Below are 19,814 nucleotides of genomic sequence, written 5' to 3' on the forward strand. Positions count from 1 at the left end.
GGATCCATCCCCTCCATGCGGCTAAAGCCTCAGAGCAGAGGCTTGGGAGGAGAGAACCAGAGAGGCCCCTGCAGACCAGGCCACTGAGCCGGGAAAATAACAGGGCTCAGTGACGTCCAGGCAACCACCAGCCGATCCCTCACCATCACGGTACAGAACAGCTCCAGGCCATGTTACTGTGGAGTGAACTAGAGGTAGGTTCCCAATCATGTTCATGGAACATTCTCCTGTCATTACCAACTAGGCCAAGGACTCTGGCTGCAGGGGCCCATGGGGAAATACAGGACAGTATTCGAACAGCAGAGGAGGAGGTACGTAGACGACTTTGTCTCTTCAGATTCTCAGAAACTCCCACGGTAGAGCAGATGGACTCCACTCCCCAAGGCTTAGTCCAAAAACTTCCTGTTGGCGTTTGCACCAAACAAGGCTCCCCGGACTTCCGGCATCATCTGTGAAGACATAATAAATGGGGGAGCTGGGAAGAGTTGTCCATCTTAACTACCGCGGCAGGTCACAGTTCTCCATGTGACTGAGTGGGGTACAGCTCGAGATGTGACCTGGGAAGCTGACCCGGAGGCATGGGGTTCACACCAGAGGCCTCCTGGAGCATGCGGGCTGCAGGGCACCACATGTGCAGTGGTCTGGGGCTGGCGGGGGCGGGGAGATGACTTGGTTTTGAAGGCACTGGACTTCCATGTGGCCAACCACCATTTAAGTACCAGACCTGGCAGTTTGCTTTCTCACTTTCTCTGTCTCTCTCTGGTCAAATTAAAAATGAGTAAATAGGGAACCAGCATTTAGCGTAATGGCTATGTCGCTGGATTCCCACGTAGTCGACCGCGGTTCGCGTCCTGGACCCGGTGGCTTAAAACTCACGCCGGGTGCGTGTGCATGCGTGCCCAAGATCCCGAGAGGAGAATGGAGGAGAGGGTACTGCGGCGTGGCCATCCCCCCTGGGGGGTGATTTCTCACTTTCTGTCTGTCTCTCTTTGTCTGTCTGGCGAGCGCAAGCACCCTATAGCAAAAAATCTACCCCCCCCCAAAAAAAAAGAGTAAATAAATGAACGAGTAAATAAATAATATTAAATAATTCTTTAAAATTAATAAAAAGGATCATTTAAAAAGAAAGAATATCCTCATCCTTTATTCATCCAAAGCACTGCAACAGAATCCTTGGTAACTAGATACAAATTTGGGTTTAACACTGACTGCTTACAAAGGGGACAAAGGAGAAAACTGAGACATGTAAAGTCCTCATGTCTGAGGCCTTTGTTACAGTGTGATGTAGAGAAAAGATGGGCCTATTAACTTGGCCTCCTAATAGCCTGGGCCACCTAAATTCTACTGTGTGTATGTGTGTGTGTGTGTGTGTGTGTTTAGGTTTTTGCCATTGGGTGCACGTGCTTGCTGGAGAAAGAGACAGAGGGAAAGTGAGAGACCCTGGCCACACTGCAATCTCTCCTCTGTTCTCCTCCCGGGATTCTGGCCGCTTAGACACACACACACACACACACACACACGGCCATGCCCCCTGTGGCCCCTACTTCTTCATTCAATAAAGATGTGCTGAGTGCCTACTCCATGCAAGGAGTGATCACATAAAACACTTAGTACTTCTTGCATTCAAGAGAAACAGACAGCTACCCCACAAGCCCTCATACCATAATTCACCCCCAATCTTAGCTTTCCCACTTCGGTCCAGATGTTACCTCCATTGTGCTGCCTCCTGATCCCCACAAAATACCTACCAAGGCAGCCTATTAGTTATGGCAACTGAGAGGTCCATAGGAGGGTTTACCTCATGCTTCCAAAGCTTTTGGTCCTACCTGCGAGCCACTGGCCACACGTGACTACCACATGTTGAAGTGTGACTAGTGAGAAGAGCTGCATATTCTTTTTTTTTTTTTTTGGAAAATAATTATTTTATTTCACTGTATTTATTATTATTATTATTTTCCAGTTTGATCAGAGACAGTTCGAAAGCAAGCCTCCAGGTCCGGGACTGGAACTATGGTCAGTCATGTGGGAGTCCAGCGCCTTTAACCATTGTGTCACTCACTGGCTCCCACATATTCATTTTTTTTTTTAAGAGAGATTTTACTACAGGGCAGGTGTACTCATCAGAGAGATACACACAAAGAGACAAATCAACCCCCATGGGGGATGGTCACATTGCAATCTCCTCTCATCCATCATCCCCTCAGGATTTCAGGCAGGCATGCACATGGGCCCGGCGTGAGTTTTGAGCCGCCAGGTCTAGGACTCGAACTATGGTTGAATACGTGGGAGTCCAGTGACATAACCTTTACGCCATTCGCTGGTCCCGAGTTGAATATATTTTTTAAATAGTTTTTGTGGGACCAGCAGTTGGCGTAATGGTTATGTCACTGGACTCCCATGTAGTTGAATGCAATTTGAGTCCCAAACTAGGTGGCTTAAACTCACGCTGAGAGCGTGTGCATGCATGCCCATGCCCCTTGGGGGGTGATTTCTAGCTTTCTGTCTCTCCAGCGAGCAAAAACCTAAAAATAACAAAAACTAAAAATAGGAACAAAAAACCCCCCAGGTTTCAGTTGGCGATTCCACAGGTCGCAAGACATAAATCAGGATCTGGATACAGAGCACTGTGCTGACCCCATGCCCCCTCCCAGGAATCAGCATTTCAGTAAACACTGCTACACGCCTAAACCTCACTTACATTTTTGGTTGTTTTTGCCATAAGGCACACACATTTGCTGGAGAGAGAGAGAGAAGTGAGACAGCACTCCCACAGGGACGGGCACACCATCTCTTTATCCTTCCACAATTCTGTGCACACACACTTGGGCACCCAGTGTTACTATTTAAGCTACCAGGTCTGGGACTCAAACTGCACCATCAGCCATGTGGGATCCAGCCGACTTAACCACCACGCCAAGGGCTGGCCCTCTTTATTCGTTTTAAGAAAATGTCAACTACTGTGGAAGGAGGTGGTCAATTCAAGGTAACAGCAGATTAACTGAGAAGGCGTACCCACACTCACCTGCTGGGCTATGAGGTCCAGCCGGCTTTCCAGGGTGTTGGAGACCTTTATCTTCCGGTCCCCGTTGTAGATCTCAACCCCGCCGGCTCTATGAGGAGCACAGGGAGTAAGTGTTACAGTCAGAGACAAGCACACAGGGTGCGCTTAGTCCCCCAGGAGAGGCTTGAAATTAACTACAGAAGTTTCTGAGGATGTAAGCTGTTCATGTTGATGGTAACTGTCATTTACCAAGCAACTATACGCAAAACTGATTGTCTATTACAGCATCTGATTTCATTTCAGAAGCCAGACCCTGACAGAACAAACAGTTTGTAAAAGTTAACAGACAGAACCCAGAACCCATAGATGAGGCAGTCCTCACCTCAAAGTTTTCTTACTGTTTGAAATTACCATAGAGTGTGTGCACTTTCCAGGACAGACAGAGAGAAAGAGAAAGTGGGAAATCACCCCCCAGGGGGGATGGCCACGCAACAATCCTTTCTTTCTCCGTTCTCCTGGGATGTTGGGCCTACACACACATGCCCAGCATGATTTTTTTTTTTTTTTTTGGAGAGGTTTTTGCTATAGGGCGCGTGTGCTCACCAGACAGACAGAGAGAGACAGAGAGACAGAAAGCGAGAAATCACCCCCCAGGGGGAATGGTCACGCCGCAATCCCTTCTCCTCCATTCTCCTCTCGGGATCTTGGGCACGCACGCACATGCGCCCGGCGTCAGTTTTAAGCCACCAGGTCCGGGACGCGAACCGCGGTCGACTACGTGGGAGTCTAGCGACATAGCCATTATGCTAACTGCTGGTTCCCCACAGCGTGATTTTTAAGCTTCTGCATCCAGGACTGTAACTGTGTCAGTCATATGGGAGACCAGCACCTAAACCACCTTGCCACCTATCGGCCCCCTCAATGCTTTCTGAAAGCCCTGAACCTGCTAGTGACCAGTGGCATCAATAAGGCTGTGTTTAGAATTGTGTATCAGATAAACAGTTACCACTGCCGCCCTCTGTCACACTCACTGTTATTCCTTTCCTCCAAGTTTCTTAGCGTTCGAGGAATAAGCACCCAAGTAGAATACTATCACAAGGACTCCTGGGACAAAATAATTCGCTACATCATAATTTCAGCAAATATTTCTTGAAATAAGCAGGCCTTGGGGCTAGCAGGTGGCATGGTAGTTAAGGCCTTGGACTCCCACGTGGCTGGCCGCAGTTCAAGCGCTGGACCCAGGAGCTTGCTTTCTCACTTTCCCTCTCTCTGGTGAGCACATGTGCCTTACAGCAAATTAAATAAGTAAATGAAATAAGCAGGCCATGAGAGAAAGGCTAGAAATGGTTTTGCCAAGTTTCTTGGACAGTCTGAATGTTGCTCTTCTTTTTTACCCCACCTCCCCCATTTCTGTGTGCCACGTTCAGTTTTGTTAAATTCATCCATTCTTCACCAGGGCACGGTGGGCTCTGGTGGGACTGTGACCCGCCGTCTGGGACACTTCTTCATCCACTTGGGAACAGCTCCACCCCAGTCAGAGCTGCTGTGTATGGGACACAGGACGCTGGTCCCAAAAACGTCCTTTCACTTTCTCAGTCAGTATATATACCACAGGGCCTGCAATTTTATCTTCAAGGGGCTAAATTATTAGGTTGATTTTGTTTCTTTCAGAGAGATTTTTGCTATAGGGTGTATACACTTGCTGGAGAAACAGAGACAGAAAGCAAGAAATCACCCACCAGGGGGATGGCCATGCCACAGTCCCTTCTCTTCCAGTCTCCACTCAAGATCTTAGGCACGCACACACATGTGCTCAGCACGAGTTTGAAGCCACCGGGTCTGGGACTCAAACTATGGTCGACTACATGGGAGTTATGCCATGTGCTGGTCCCTAAACTATTAGATTTTTATAGGAAAAGAATTTTACAATTTTTGTTTTTGATAATTTGTAGAGATTATACTCAGCCCCGATACTGGAACCTGCCCCACTTTAGTTCTGGGTGCAGAGGTAGTGTCATTTCTCTGCAGGATGAGGGAGACCACAGGCGAGAATGAGGCCCAGCTGGTCACCAAGAAGGACAGCAGAGCACTGACAGCAAAAGCAGCAGGAGCTGCCAGTGGAACACTCAACGCCATCTGGCGACAAGCGTGCCCCAGAGCAGATCCACTTAGGAAAGGCTCAGTCGAAGGCCACTGTCTCGGGGAGAACCTGGATGGTAGCACAAGGAGAGCCCTTACATGTCCTCAGGCAAGAACGCCTCCTGGTCGATCTGGACATCAACGTCCTTTTTGGTGGCGATCTTGTACATAGGGATGGCTTTTTGCACTGCAGCCTGGAAAAACAGAAAATAACAAAGGTTTTAACAAACGATGGAGCAAGTACCTTTCCTCCAAATCTACAAACTAGACATGTAAGGATATTCCTATTTATTTCGAGTGAAGGAAGAGATGCACTGCTGGTGAGAAGGTACAATGTCACACTGCTGAGAAGAAAAGGCATGAACGAGAGCCTGCCTGCGGGACGGAGGAGATGCTAGCAACTTCTGCAGAGAACCAACAGGCTTGGCCACTGACAAACACGCCAGGGACAGAGATCTGGGATGAAGCACGTTACCACCAGCTAGGGCCATCAAGACTGAGGAGAGGAGAGTTTGGCTGTAGACACGAGTTTAAAGCGACAGTTATAAAAGGGACTGATGGGGGCCAGCAGGTGGTTTGGTGGTTAAGGCGCTAGACTCAAAAAAACTGTGGTTTGAGTCCTGGACTTGGCAGCCTGGAAGCTTGCTTTCTTCCTTCTCTCTCTTGTTTACTCTGTTCCTCTCTGGTCAAATTAAAGTAAATAAATAAATAAATAAAGTTAAAACAATGCTGTTTACAAGAATTACTAACTTTTTATTTATTCACTTATTTATTTTAATTTGATCAGAGAGAGAGAGAAAGTGAGAAAATAAGCAAAGCCACAAGGTCCAGGACTTGAACCATGGTAAGCCATGTAGGAGTGTCCAGCATCTTAATCACACCACATGCTGGTCCCCCAAAATAAAATAATTCTGTTAAAAAAAAAAAAAAGGAACTTACAGAACCAGTGGACGGAATGGCAGTTGCATTGCTGGACTCTCACATGGCTGACCACGGTTCGAGTCCCAGACTCGGTGGCTTGAGAGTCACGTCAGGCACACATGCATGTGTGCCCAGCGTCCCGAGAAGAGGATAAAGGAGAGGAGACTGCCACGTGGCCATCCTCACAGGGTGGGGGGGATGATTTTTCACTCTCCCTGTCACCGTCTGTCGAGCGCACATGCCCTGAGGCAGAAACCACTAAATATATAAATAAATTAACAAGGGAGCTAACGACCTGTATCAGAAAGAGTGGTACCACTGGACACCAATCAAGATGGGCAAAAGACAAACGTCAGCAAGGATGTAGAGCTGGAACCCTGTGTACTACTAAAATGTAAATGCTCTGTGGAAAATGGTACAGCAGTTCCTCAAGACACATATTTTTAAAATTTACTTATTTTAATTTGACCAGTGTGAATGATAGAAAGAAAGAGAGAGAGAGAGAAAGTGAGAAAGCAAGCTGCCAGATCTGGGACTCAAACTGTGGTCGGCCATGTGGGAGTCCAGTGTCCTTAGCCACTGCAGCATCTGTTGGTCCAGTTTCTCAGAATATTAAATGCAGGTGTGGAAGTTATAGCACTGGATCCCACATGGTCAGCTGTATGGTTCAAGTTCTGGACCTGACAACTTGAAAATTAAGGTTAGAGCAGGCATAATTGCATAATAGTTATGTCACCAGACTTTACTGCAGTTCAAGTTCCAGACCCAGTGGCTTAAAACTCATGTTGGGTGCATGTGTGCCCAAAATCCCAAGAGAATGGAGAAGAGACTGTGGAGTGGCTATCCCCCTCTCCCCCGGGGTGATTTCTCACTTTCTGTCTGTCTCTCCAGCAAGCACACACGCCCCATAGAGAAAAAAAAAAAAAAAAAAAAAAAAAAAACTCTCAAAAAGAAAATCACTCTGGGTACATGCACATGCGTGCCCAAGATCCTGACAGGAGACTGAAGGAGAAGGCACTGTGGCATGGCCATCCCTCCCTGGGGGTGAAGGGTGAGTTCTCATTTTCTCTCTCATTGTCTTTGTCTCTCTCTGGCAAGTGCATTTGCCCCAAAGGAAAAAAAAAAAAACACATAAACAGAATTACCACATAATCCAGCAATTACACTTCTGGATATGTGCCCAAAATAATTTAAAGAACTCAAGCAGATATTTGTACATCTGTGTATAGAGCAGCATTAATACGACAAAAGGTGGAAACCAACCATGTGTCTATCAACAACGGAAGAAGAGACAGGATGTGAACATAATGGCACAATATCAGTCTCACATAGGAACAAATTTTTTTTTTTGAGAGGTTTTTTTGCTATAGGGCGTGTGCGCTCACCAGACAGACAGAGAGAGACAAAGAGATAGAAAGTGAGAAATCATCCCCCAGAGGGGATGGCCATGCCACAGTCCCTTTTCTTCCATCCTCCTCTTGGGATCTTGGGCATGCACGCACACGCGCCCAGCGTGAGTTTAAGCCACTGGGTCCGGGACACGAACCGTGGTCGACTACGTGGGAGTCTAGTGACATAGCCATTATGCCAACTGCTGGTCCCTAGGAACAAAATTTTGACGCATGCTATAATGTAGGTGAACCTTGACAACATTATGCTAAGTGAAATACGCCAAGCGCAAAAGACAATTATACCAGTCCACTAGTATGAGGTCTGCAGAACAGAACAGAACACAATGAGGAGTTGGGAGTCAATGTTTGGCAGATACAGAATTTCAGTATGAGAGGGTGAACTACTTCAGGACAGCCATGATGGCTGCACAACCTGACTGTACTTCATGACTCCAGAGTGTGTACTTGAAAGGGCCCGGCTCCTTTCCCAACAGACAAGTTGCTTAGGGAGAACTATAGCAAGATGCAAATATATACCCAGACCAGCAGATGGCGTACTGGTTACATGCTGGACTCACACGTAGTTTATTGCAGTCTGAGTCCTGGACCTGGGGGCTTCAAACTCACACGTGGGAGGGTCAGCAGGAGGCGTGGTGGCTAAGGCGCCAGACTCCCACATGGTCGACCATGGATGGGGTTCTGGACCTGGTGGTTTGCTTTCTCACTTTCCCTTTCTCTCTCTGTCTGGTCAAATTAAAAATAAGTAAGTGGGACCAACAGTTGGTGTAATGGCTATGTCGCTGGAATCCCATGTAGTTGACCACGGTTCGAGTCCTGGACCCAGTGGCTTACAAACTCATGCCAGGCGTGTATGCGTGTGTGCCCAAGATCCCGAGAGAAGAATGAAAGAGAAAGGACTGTGGCATGACCATCTCCCCTGGGGAGTGATTTCTTGGTTTCAATCTCTCTGTCTCTCTCTTTCTAGCAAGCACACACACCCTATTGCAAAAACTTCTCAAAAAAAAAACCCTAAAGAAATAAGTGAAATAAATCATCCTTTAAAAAAAAAAAAAACACCTCACACTGGGAGCGCGTGTGTACAGGCCCAAGTCCTGAGAGGAGAATGTTGGAGAAAGAACTGTGGCATAGCCATTCTCCCCAGGCACCCAATAGTAAAAATCTCTCTTGAAAAATGCAAATATATTACAAATGTATTAATTTATCATGTAATTGCTAGAGAACTGAACACTCAATCCCTGCCTTAATTTATGCTAAATGGAGAAAGAATTTTACCTGAAAAGCAACAAGACATGTAAGGAGAGCCGAGGAGCCCTTCCTGGGAACACCTCCGTCTCAGCATGTGACTGCATTTCCTTAGGACAGAGCCGGCTCTGCTGGTCTGGCAGTACTGCCCTCTACAATGCCTGCCTGCATGCCTCAGGTCCAATCAAGGAGTACAGCTTTGGTTTTGTTTGTTTGTTTTTTGCTATAAGGCATGTACACTCATTAGAGAGACAGAGAAGGAAAGTGAAAAATCGACCCCTGGGGGGGAATGGCCAAATAGCAATCCCTTCTGCTCCATTCTCCTCTTGGGATCTTAAGACATGCACACGCACCCAGAGAGACTTTCAAGCAGCTGGGTCTGGGAGTTTAAAAATGGTCATGTGAGATCCAGTGTGAAATCCTGTGGTTTTTTTTTTAAGAGGTTTTTGCTATAGGACGCGTGTGCTCACCAGAGAGACAGACAGAGACAGAGACAGAAAGTGAGAAATCACCCCCCAGGGGGGACGGCCACGCCGCAATCCCTTCTCCTCCATTCTCCTCTCAGGATCTCGGGCACACACGCACACATGCCCGGCGTGAGTTTTAAGCCACCGGGTCTGGGACGCAAACCACGGTCAACTACGTGGGAGTCCAGCGACATAGCCATTATGCTAACTGCTGGTCCCAAAATCCTGTGTCATAACCACCACATCAATTGCTAGCCCTAGAAAGTGTAGCATTTATTATGTGATTAAAAAAAATTATTAACTATTATTTTTATTTAAATTTGCTATAGGACACATGTACTCATGAGAGAGCAAGAGAGAAAGTCACCAAGGTCAGGATGGAACTTGAACCCTGGCTGATCATGTGGGAGTCCAGCATTTTTTAAAAAATTTTATTTATTCATTCATGCCACCAGGTCCAGGACTCGAACCGTGGTCAGCCATGTGGGAGTGTCCAGCGCCATAACCACCACACCACCTGCTGGTCCCGGGAGTCCAGCATTTTAACCACCACGCTACCTGCCAGCCCCAAGATTATAATATTTTTTAATATTTTTACAAAGTTCCTGGAAAGAGGGACCAGCAGTTAGCGTAATGGCTGTGTCGCTGGACTCCCACGTAGTCGACCTTGGTTTGCGTCCTGGACCCGGTGGCTTAAACTCACGCCGGGCACGTGTGCGTGCGTGCCCAAGATCCCGAGAGGAGTACGGAGGAGAAGGGATTGCAGCATGGCCATCCCCCCTGGGGGGTGATTTCTCGCTTTCTATCTCTCTGTCTCTCTCTGTCTTGCGAGCGCACGCACCCTTTAGCAAAAACCTCTACCAAAACAAACAAACAAACAAACAAAAACAAAACAACAAAGTTCCTGGAAAGAGAGGAGGGTACTACTAGACAGTTACTCGATCTCCTAGAAGCTCAAGTGTTTTTTTGTTTTGTTTTGCTTATGATTAAGTTGCCAGACAGCATGTGTACTGGCTGGACAGGGACAAAGTGAGAGAGAAAATGAAAAAGCACCTCCCATGTCAGATGTTCACGCTGCCATTTCTTCTCCTCCACTTCTCCCTCCTTTTGGGATTTTGGGCATGCACGTACCCAGCTGGCCTGTCGGGTACCTGCGTTTTTCAAGCTGCTGGGTAAGGGACTCTAACTGTGCAGTCAGCCATGTGGGATCTACTGCCTTGACCAGCATGCCACTGGCTGGCCCAGAGCTTCAGTGTATGTGATAACTGTGACGTGTTAAGACTCCTCAAACTCCAGCTCTGCTGTTACCTATTAGACCAGATGTGTCTTCTTACCCCCTTGATATTTAAAAAAGAAAAATCTTGTCTTCCAATTTCTTTACCTTTACCAGAGGGAAGTCTTGTTTCCTGCAGCGAACAATCATTCGGGGCTCCAACAACTGGTACAAGCCCTGGAAAATGAATCAGTAGAAAACACTAACTATAAAAAACAAAGCAACAGCAAAATGAAATGTGTTTATAGTTCATTTGTCTGAGCTGGAAAACAGTCCCCACACACAGGGTAGCTCACGTAAAGAGAGCCTCTTCCCCAGGCAAATACGCCCACGGCTCCGTGCAGTAAGAAGGTTCCTTCGGACAGGAGTCTTGTGTTGCAGTCCCCAGATTTGGGACAAATGCCCCTGCAGTCAACATGGGTAGAGCGAGGATCCAGAACCCAGCGGGAATTAACACGACGCACATCGTGTGGTCTCCACCCCAATATCCAAAGCCAGTATTGTAGGGACAGAATCAGAGTAGGGACGTTTAACGGTGGGGCAGGAAGCAAATTTGACTCGAGTGATAAAGGACTAATAAAACTAGGTGAGAGGGGGCTGGCAGGTGGCGCGCTGGTTAATCCCACATGGCCGACCACAGTTCGAGTCCTGGACCTGGTGGCTTGCTTTCTCACTTTCCCCCTCTCTCTCTGTTTCTCAATTTCTTTACCTTTACCAGAGGGAAGTCTTGTTTCCTGCAGCGAACAATCATTCGGGGCTCCAACAACTGGTACAAGCCCTGGAAAATGAATCAGTAGAAAACACTAACTATAAAAAACAAAGCAACAGCAAAATGAAATGTGTTTATAGTTCATTTGTCTGAGCTGGAAAACAGTCCCCACACACAGGGTAGCTCACGTAAAGAGAGCCTCTTCCCCAGGCAAATACGCCCACGGCTCCGTGCAGTAAGAAGGTTCCTTCGGACAGGAGTCTTGTGTTGCAGTCCCCAGATTTGGGACAAATGCCCCTGCAGTCAACATGGGTAGAGCGAGGATCCAGAACCCAGCGGGAATTAACACGACGCACATCGTGTGGTCTCCACCCCAATATCCAAAGCCAGTATTGTAGGGACAGAATCAGAGTAGGGACGTTTAACGGTGGGGCAGGAAGCAAATTTGACTCGAGTGATAAAGGACTAATAAAACTAGGTGAGAGGGGGCTGGCAGGTGGCGCGCTGGTTAATCCCACATGGCCGACCACAGTTCGAGTCCTGGACCTGGTGGCTTGCTTTCTCACTTTCCCCCTCTCTCTCTGTTTCTCACTCTGTCCCTCTCTGGTTGAATTAAAATGAACAACGTTAAATACAATAAAGCTATAAAAATAAAAATAAGATGAGAGAGCCATAAGCTGGCAGCTTTCGCCAAGAAGGCAGACATCCCTATCCTCCCGGGGCACCGGTTTTATGCAGGAGAAGAACGAAAGGAAAAAAGGTCAGCTCAGAAAACGGGAAACAGCTGATCGTTGACAGAGCACGCACGAGTTCTCAGAAGGAGGCTACACACGGGGTGGTCTGGCCTGTCGGGTACCTGGAGGACCAGTCCATCCAGCAGCACCTGGTACCTGGATGTATCTTTCACCACTTTGCTGAGTCTCTGCTTTGCTTCATTCAGAAGGTCCTGCAATGAGGGAGGAAGAAAAAAGTGACCTTCACATCTGGGCAACTAGCTCAGTCACTGTGAGGCTGGACCCAGCTCACACCGACCACCCCACATTTTAGTGCTGGCTTTTTATTCAACACACATTCCCTGAGATGCACGACAGAGCTCGCTGACACAGGAAGCACAAACCACCCCCCCAGCTCCCACCTAGAACACCTCCTAGCGGCTCAGACACCTTTCTCCTTGTGTAACGTGGGCAGATCTGCATGACACGACTGTGAAAAGCTAGCTACTGAGACAGTCACACGTGGGGCCAACAGATGGTGTGCTGGCTGGGGCGCTGGACTCCCCACAGCTAACTGGTTCGAATTCTGAACCTGGCAGTTTGCTTGCTCGCTTTCCTTTCTCTCTGTCTCCCTCTCTCTGGTGAGTGCACGCGGCCTATAGCAAATTTAAAAGATAATAATAAAATTAAATAAAACTTTACAAAAGAAGTCACAGAACATGGTTCCATTTTTTATGTGGAAAAAAACATGTCTATGTATAGGTCAAAAACCAGCAATGTACTTTTTTTTTTAAAGAATTATTTTATTTAACTTTTATTTATTTTATTTTATTTTTTTCCCTTTTTTTGGAGAAGTTTTTGCTATAGGGCACGTGTGCTCGCCAGACAGACAGAGAGAGAAATAGAGACAGAAAGCAAGAAATCATCCTCCAGGGGGGATGGTCATGCCGTAATCCCTTCTCCTCCATTCTCCTCTCAGGATCTTGGGCATACATGCACACGCGCCCGGCGTGAGTTTTAAGCCACCGGGTCTGGGACGCGAACCGTGGTCGACTACATGGGAGTCCAGCAACACAGCCAAAATGCTAACTGCTGGTTCCCTTAACTTTATTTATTTACTTATTTATTTTGACCATAGAGGGACACAGAAAGAGAGAGAAAACAAGCTGCTGGGTCCAAGACTTGAACCACAGTCAGTCATGTGGGAGTCTAGCGCCCTTAACCACCGCACCCCCTGCTGGCCCCCCAGCAATGCACTTTAAATATGCCAGATTAGAAATAATTTCAATTGTTTGGGTGCTAGTTTATAGTTTCTAATTAGGCTATGACATGCATTAAATTTTGTAGTAAATCTTTCAAAATTAGGGGGTCAGCAGGTGGTGTGGCACTGGACTCCCACGCAGCCGACTGCAGTTAAGTGTCCCAGACCTGGCAATGTGCTTTCTCACTTTGTCTCTCTCTCTCTCTGGTGAGTACATATGCTCTACAGCAAATTTATAAATAATAATTCTAATAAATCATTTTAAATAAACAATTACTATTGAGCCAGCAGATGGCAGAGCAGTCACGTCGCTGGACTCTCACATGGCTGACCAGAGTTCAAAGCCTAGACCCAGCATCCTGAAAACCACAGCTGGTGCGTGTGCGTGTGCCCAACAAACTGGGAGGGGAGATTACGGCAATTTCTCACTTTCTTTTTCCTTGTCACTGTCTTTCTCTCTCGGTGAGCGTACACACCCTAAGGCAAGAGCCTCTAAAAATCAAAATTAGAAATTAAAGGGAATTCTCTGGAAACAAATCTTTCATGGTTAAAAAGAACACATTTGTGGGACCAGCAGTTGGTGTAATGGCTATGTCACTAAACTCCCATGTATTTGACCACGGTTGAAATCCTAGATCCGGTAGCTTAAACTCACTCCGGGCGTGTGTGCGTGCGTGCCCAAGATCCCGAGAGGAGAATGGAGAAGGGATTGAGGCATGGCCATCCTCCCTGGGGGGTGATTTCTCGCTTTCTGTCTCTCCATCTCTCTGGCAAGCGTGTGTGCCCCATAGCAAAAACCTCTCTTCCCCAAAAAAAGAACACATTGGGGGGCCAGCAGGTGGCATAGTGGTTGGGGCACTGAACTCTCACATGGCCAACTATGGTTCGAGTCCTGGACCTGGAGGCTTGCTTTCTTGCTTTCCTTCTCTCACTCTGTCCCTCTTCTCCTCAAATGAAATAAATCAAGTTGAATAAAATAAATAAATAAAAAGAACATATTGGAGATTAGTCACTAGGCAGTAAGTGTTTACAGCTTCCTGCTAGCTAAAAGAGCACTCATCTTTATTGTTTTCCATTTGATATAGGGTGTCTTTTGCCAGGAGAGAAAGAAAGAGGAAAGTGAGATACCAACCCCAGGGGGATGGCCACAGCACAGTCTCCTCTTCCATCCTCCTGTTGGGATTTTAGGAACACACGCACACAAGCCCAGTGTTTTTGAAACCAGTCAGGGACTTGAAAAGCAGCTGGCCATGCAGCATCTAGCTGCCTTGAGGACTTGGTCTTCTAATGCTCTGGCGTCAGTTCTTGGCCCCCAACACTCAGGCACGTTTATGCACAGAAGCATTCCGTACAGTCTCTCTTAGTTATACTGTGATGTTCGCAAAGCTGTGCTTTTGGTATTTTAAAGAGGACGGAGAGAGACAGGCTTGCTGAGGGAAGTGAGTCAGGATTTGGGAAAGGTAGAATGTAGGGAGTGGCCCCGAAGTAGCAAGCTCCCTATTTGCCCTGAAGCTCACCTCTGATGTCCAGCACAACTGCAGTGAGCGCTTGCTCCCACACCGGTGCCAACAGACAGGGAGACAGGAAAGAGGCCACTGCACCCTCCTGTTGGGTCAGGTACCGGGCGAATGCAGCAGCTATTTAAAAGTTTCCTGTCAGGCCAGCAGGTGGCGCGGTGGTCAAGGCATTGGACTCCACATGACCAATCATGGTCTGAGTCTTGAACCCAGTGGTTTGAAAAATCATACTGGCACATGTGCATGCATCCCCCAATTCCCAAAGAATGTAGGAGAAGGGACTGTGGCATGGCCACACCTTCTCGGGGAGAGTTCTCACTTTGCCTCTCCCTGTCTCTCTGGAGAGTGCCCTATGGCAAAAACCTGGAAAAAAAATAAGTTTCAGGGGCCAGCAGATGGTGTGGGGGTTAAAGGTGCTAACTCCCACGTGGCCGACACGGTTCAAGTCTCGGACCTAGTGGCTTGCTTTTTCATTATCCACTCCCCTCACTCTGCCCTCTCTGGTCAAATTAAAATTAATTAAACAAAAACAAAAAACACAAACAGGTTTTGCAGGGCTGGCAGGTAGCATGGTGGTTAAGGGTGCTGGACTCCCACAATATGGACCACAGTTCGAGTACTGGACATGGTGGCTTGCTCTCACCAGAAAGACAGAGAAAGGCAGCAAGAAATCATCCCCAAGAGAGGATGGCCACACCGCAACCTCTTTTCCTCCATTCTCTTCCCTAGGTCTTGGGCACGCACACAAATACACTCAGAATGAATTTAAGGTGCTGGGTCCAGGATTTGAATCATGAAGAGTCCAGTGACATAACAATTACGTCATCTGCGGTCCAGATAAATAATTAAAAAAAAAAAAAAGAAGAGTGGAGAAGGGATTGCAACATGACCATGCCCGCTCGCCCGCCCTCGCCCTCACCCTCTCCCTCTCCCTCTCGTAAAGGCACATGCACTCTGGAAAATTTAAAAAAAGAAAAAGAACTGACATTTGAGCCAGACAATGGCACAGTGGTAATGCAACCAGATTCGCATGGGACAGTCCTGCATTTGCATCCTCTCCCTCCCTGAACATGCAAAATACCCGTGACCTGAGCTGGTTAAGGCTGGGGTGAGTTATGGTGTGAGCAACCTGTTGGGAGTGACCCCTTTCTCTTTCATGGAATACAACTTTTTTTCCTTTTGCTTATAAGCCAGAGGGTGGGTGAGCTGCCAAGGACAGGGAGAGAGGGTAAGTGAGGAAGCACTCCAGTGGGGCGTGGTCATGCTCCAATTCCTGCTCTTCCATTTACCCATCCTTTTGGGACTTCAGCCACTATACCCATCGGTGCAGCATGCTTTTTTTCCTTTCTTTTTTAAAGATTTTATTTAACTTTATTCATTTATTTACTTATTTTAATTTGACCAGAGAGGGACAGAAAAAAGGAAAGTGAGAAAGCGAGCCGTCAGGTCCAGGACTTGAACTGTGATCGGCAAGGTGGGAGTCCAGCGCCCATAACCACCACGCCACCTGCCAGCCCTGGCCCAGCATGCTTTTCAAGCCACCGGAGCCTGGATTTGAACTGTGTACTCAGTCACGTAGGAGCTGGCTCCCTTAACCCCTAGACCATGGGACCAGCCCAGGAAAAAAAAAAAAAAAAGTACATTTATGGGCCAGGTTCATGGTACAACAGTAATGTACTGCTCAAGAGAGCTGGATCCCACACGGGGACTGCAGTGTGAATCCCCGTCTGGCCAGCCTGAAACACGCGGGGTGTGTCCACATAGGCCCAGTAGGCGGGAGGACTGTGGGGAGGGGACTGCAGCCTGACCAGATCCTGGGGAGGGCACTTCTCTCTCTCTCTCTCGTGGGAACATGCACTCTCATGAACAAAGAAAAATATTTTGGGACCAGCAGTCAGCATAATGGCTATGTCACTGGAATCCCATGTAGTCAAATGCAGTTCAAGCCCTGGACCCGGTGGCTTAAACTCATGCCGGGCACGTGTGCATGTGTGCCCAAGATCCCGAGAGGAGAATTGGGGAGAAGGGATTGCGGCATGGCCATCCTCCCTGGGGGGTGATTTCTTGCTCTCTGTCTCTTTGTCTCTCTCTCTTTGGCGAGCACACACGACCTACAGAACACAAACAACCTGCTGTGTTCCTGAGTAGGACCCCAGGCAGGCCCCTGCTAGGCCTCCTCAGGCAGCGGCTGTGTTTCTGCAGGTCTCTGCCCTCTTCCTGACGACTACAACACTTCCCAGAGGGCTTTGCTGCAAACCTTTTCCCACCGTACCATGAAGCCTCACCACTCTCTGACCTCGTGCTGTATAGTCTTCTCACTGTGAGCCTCACGATCCAGGAGGGCACACAGGTATGTCAGAGCAGAAGGTCCCTGAACACCCGGCTAGTCTCCCTCGTCTTAATTGGCAGTGGGTGCATGTGGTTCACCAGAGAGTAACCCAAAGAGGGAGAGGAGGACGGAAACTCCCAGTGGGGCATGGTCACGCCGCAATCCCTTCTCTTCCCTTCCCACCCAGTCGGGACTTCAGGCACACATGCACTCATACCTGGCGTGTTGTATAAGCTGCTGGCCACAACTTGAACCACGGTCAGCCACATGGATCCAGCTCTCTTAACCAGTAAGTTACAGGGCTGGTCCAACATGGCTTTACCTCTTATTCATGATTTATTTACCATAACAGCCAGCACTGATTTACCGAGCAAATGTTTCCCTCCAAAAATTAACCATCGACTCTATTAACCAGTAACTAGTGATTCTCTACAGCAGGCAGGTGAAGAGACATTTGTAATTTATCACTAACAAGGGCTAACTACTCACTGTGATAAGGTCATCTCTCGCTCTGAGGACCTTCAGCCTTGCTTGATTCATCAAATTAGACATCTGACTGCAAAATGTATATAAAAAATAGCATTAGTACACCATAAAAAAAGACAAGCTGTGGTGAAAAAACATACACCTTCTTATATATTTTCTGTAAAATGAAAATTTCATAAACAACAAATTCTTCTTTCTTATTTCCTTTTCCTCCCCCTTTTCGCCGGAGGGCACATGTGCTCACTGGAAACAGAAAAAAAGAAACAGGGTAAGCTAGAGAGACTTTTTGCAACAGGCCACGTGCACTTGCCAGAGAAACAGAAACTGAGAAATCACCCCCGGGAGGATGACGAAGCCACAATCCTTTCTCCACTCTCCTCTCAGGATTTTGGGCATATGCACATACTCGCACTCAGCATGAATTTTTTTAAGCCACCAGGTTCAGGACTTGAACCAAAGTCGACTACATGGGAGTCCAGCAATATAACACCATCTGGTGGTCCCAGGAACAGGGTAAACTAGAAAAGACTCCCCATGGGGCCTGATCACGCCACAATCCCTTCTGCATTTTTCCCTTCTTTCTGGATTCAGGGCACAGCATGCACAAGCCCTCAGCATCCATTTTCTTTCTTTCTTTCTTTTTTTTTTTTCTTAGAGGTTTTTGCTATAGGGCACGTGCGCTCACCAGACAGACAGAGACAGACAGAAAGCGAGAAATTACCCCCCAGGGGGATGGCCACGCCGCAATCCCTTCTCCTCCATTCTCTTCTCAGATCTTGGGCGCGCACGCACACACGCCCAGCCTGAGTTTAAGCCACTGGGTCTGGGACTCGAACCACGGTCAGCTACGTGGGAGTCCAGCGACAGTCATTACGCTAACTGCTGGTCCCCTCAGCATGCTTTTCCAGCCACCAGGTCCAAGACTCAAATTGTGGGATCAAACTCACAATAAAACCAGGCCACAGGCTCACCCCCAATCCTTCTTCTAATAATCAAAGAAAGCCCCACCGAGTCACAGTCAATGGTCCCACCAACGTCCAGTCAGGTGTTACTCACAGTGGGGAGGTGCTGTCATCTAGTGACCGTCCATGTTCTCACATAGACCTGGTGGACGCACTGACGGCACACTGAGGCTATTTACCGTCTACACACTCTGGTGGTCACTGCAGCACACGCAGTCTATCACTGACCAAACGTTGCTCTGCAGTACATGGCTGTACTCTCCGAGAAAAGGAAGCGTTCACCAAATAGCGAGCATTTTGACAACAGTTACAGTAATGCAATCTTTATTTCTTTGGTTAGAGACTGCAAGCCAGGACCAGAGAGACAGAGGGAGGGAGAAGAGAAGCATCCCCTGTGGGGAACGGCCACACAGCCCGACCAATGACGTCTCTCCCTCCTTTGACAATTTTGGGCCCACAAGTGTCTGGTATGTTTCTCAAGTTGCCGAGTCTAGGACTCAAACCGTGTGGTAAGCCCTGTGAGATCCAGCTGCCTTAACTACCAAGCCACAAAGCCAGTGCAACAATTTAATTATTATTTAATTTTCCATAGGACATGTGAGCTTATCAGAGAGAGAGAGACACACAAAGGGTGAAAAAGAGTGAAAGAGAAAGCAAGGTACTTGAACCACAGTCAGCCATGTGCGAACCCAGCACCTTAATCTCCATACCACCTGCTGGCCTTGTGATTTAATCTCTCAATAATCCTATGAGGTATCCATTTTCACAAAGGAGGAAAGAGGAATTACACAGTATAGCCAGATAAATAGCAGGAAGTAGAATTAACACCTAAATCCACATCTGCCTGGCTCCTTTGAAAACGTCCTTAGCTGCGCTGGCAGGTGGCATGCTGGTTAAGGGTGCTGGACTCCCACATGGCCAACCGCGGTTTGAGTCCTCGACCTGGCAGCTTGCTTTCTCACTTTCCCTCTTTCCTTCTCTCTAGAGCTCACTCTGTTCCTCTCTAGTAAAATGAAAAAAAAATTAAGTAAAAATATTATTTTAATTTAATTTTATTTATTTATTCATTTTATTTTAATTTGATTAGAGAAAGAAAAAGAGAGAGAGAGAGAGCATGCGTGCAAGATGCTAGGTCCAGGACTTGAACCGTGGTCATGTGGGTGGAAGTGTCCAGTACCTTAACCACCATGCCACCTGCTGGTCCCTAAATAAAATTTTTTAAAAAAAGAAAAAAGATGGGACCAGCAGTTAGCGTAATGGCTATGTCGCTGAACTCCCATACAGTCGACCTCGGTTTGAGTCCCGAACCCAGTGGCCTAAACTCACGCCACACACCTGTGCGTGCATGCCCAAGATCCCGAGAGGAGAATGGAGGAGAAGGG

The 19,814-nt window shown here is 47.6% G+C and overlaps 1 protein-coding gene across 1 annotated transcript in view; it reads right to left on the reverse strand.

The window, feature by feature from the left end:
- Positions 1-20: 20 nt before the first annotated feature.
- ATP6V1E1 (ATPase H+ transporting V1 subunit E1) overlaps positions 21-19,814 on the reverse strand; it is a 42,524-nt gene continuing 22,730 nt past the window's right edge. The window contains exons 4-9 of the mRNA XM_006158345.3: positions 17,474-17,540; positions 12,021-12,110; positions 11,165-11,233; positions 5,240-5,334; positions 3,023-3,110; positions 21-449 (exon numbers count right to left, since the gene is read on the reverse strand). Coding sequence (XP_006158407.1) covers positions 387-449; positions 3,023-3,110; positions 5,240-5,334; positions 11,165-11,233; positions 12,021-12,110; positions 17,474-17,540 — 472 coding nt within the window. The 3' untranslated portion in view covers positions 21-386. The remainder of the gene's footprint in view (positions 450-3,022; positions 3,111-5,239; positions 5,335-11,164; positions 11,234-12,020; positions 12,111-17,473; positions 17,541-19,814) is intronic.

The sequence above is a fragment of the Tupaia chinensis genome, unplaced genomic scaffold (genome assembly GCF_000334495.1).
Source record: "Tupaia chinensis unplaced genomic scaffold, TupChi_1.0 Scaffold000578_2, whole genome shotgun sequence".
In the NCBI taxonomy this organism is placed as follows: Eukaryota; Metazoa; Chordata; class Mammalia; order Scandentia; family Tupaiidae; genus Tupaia; species Tupaia belangeri.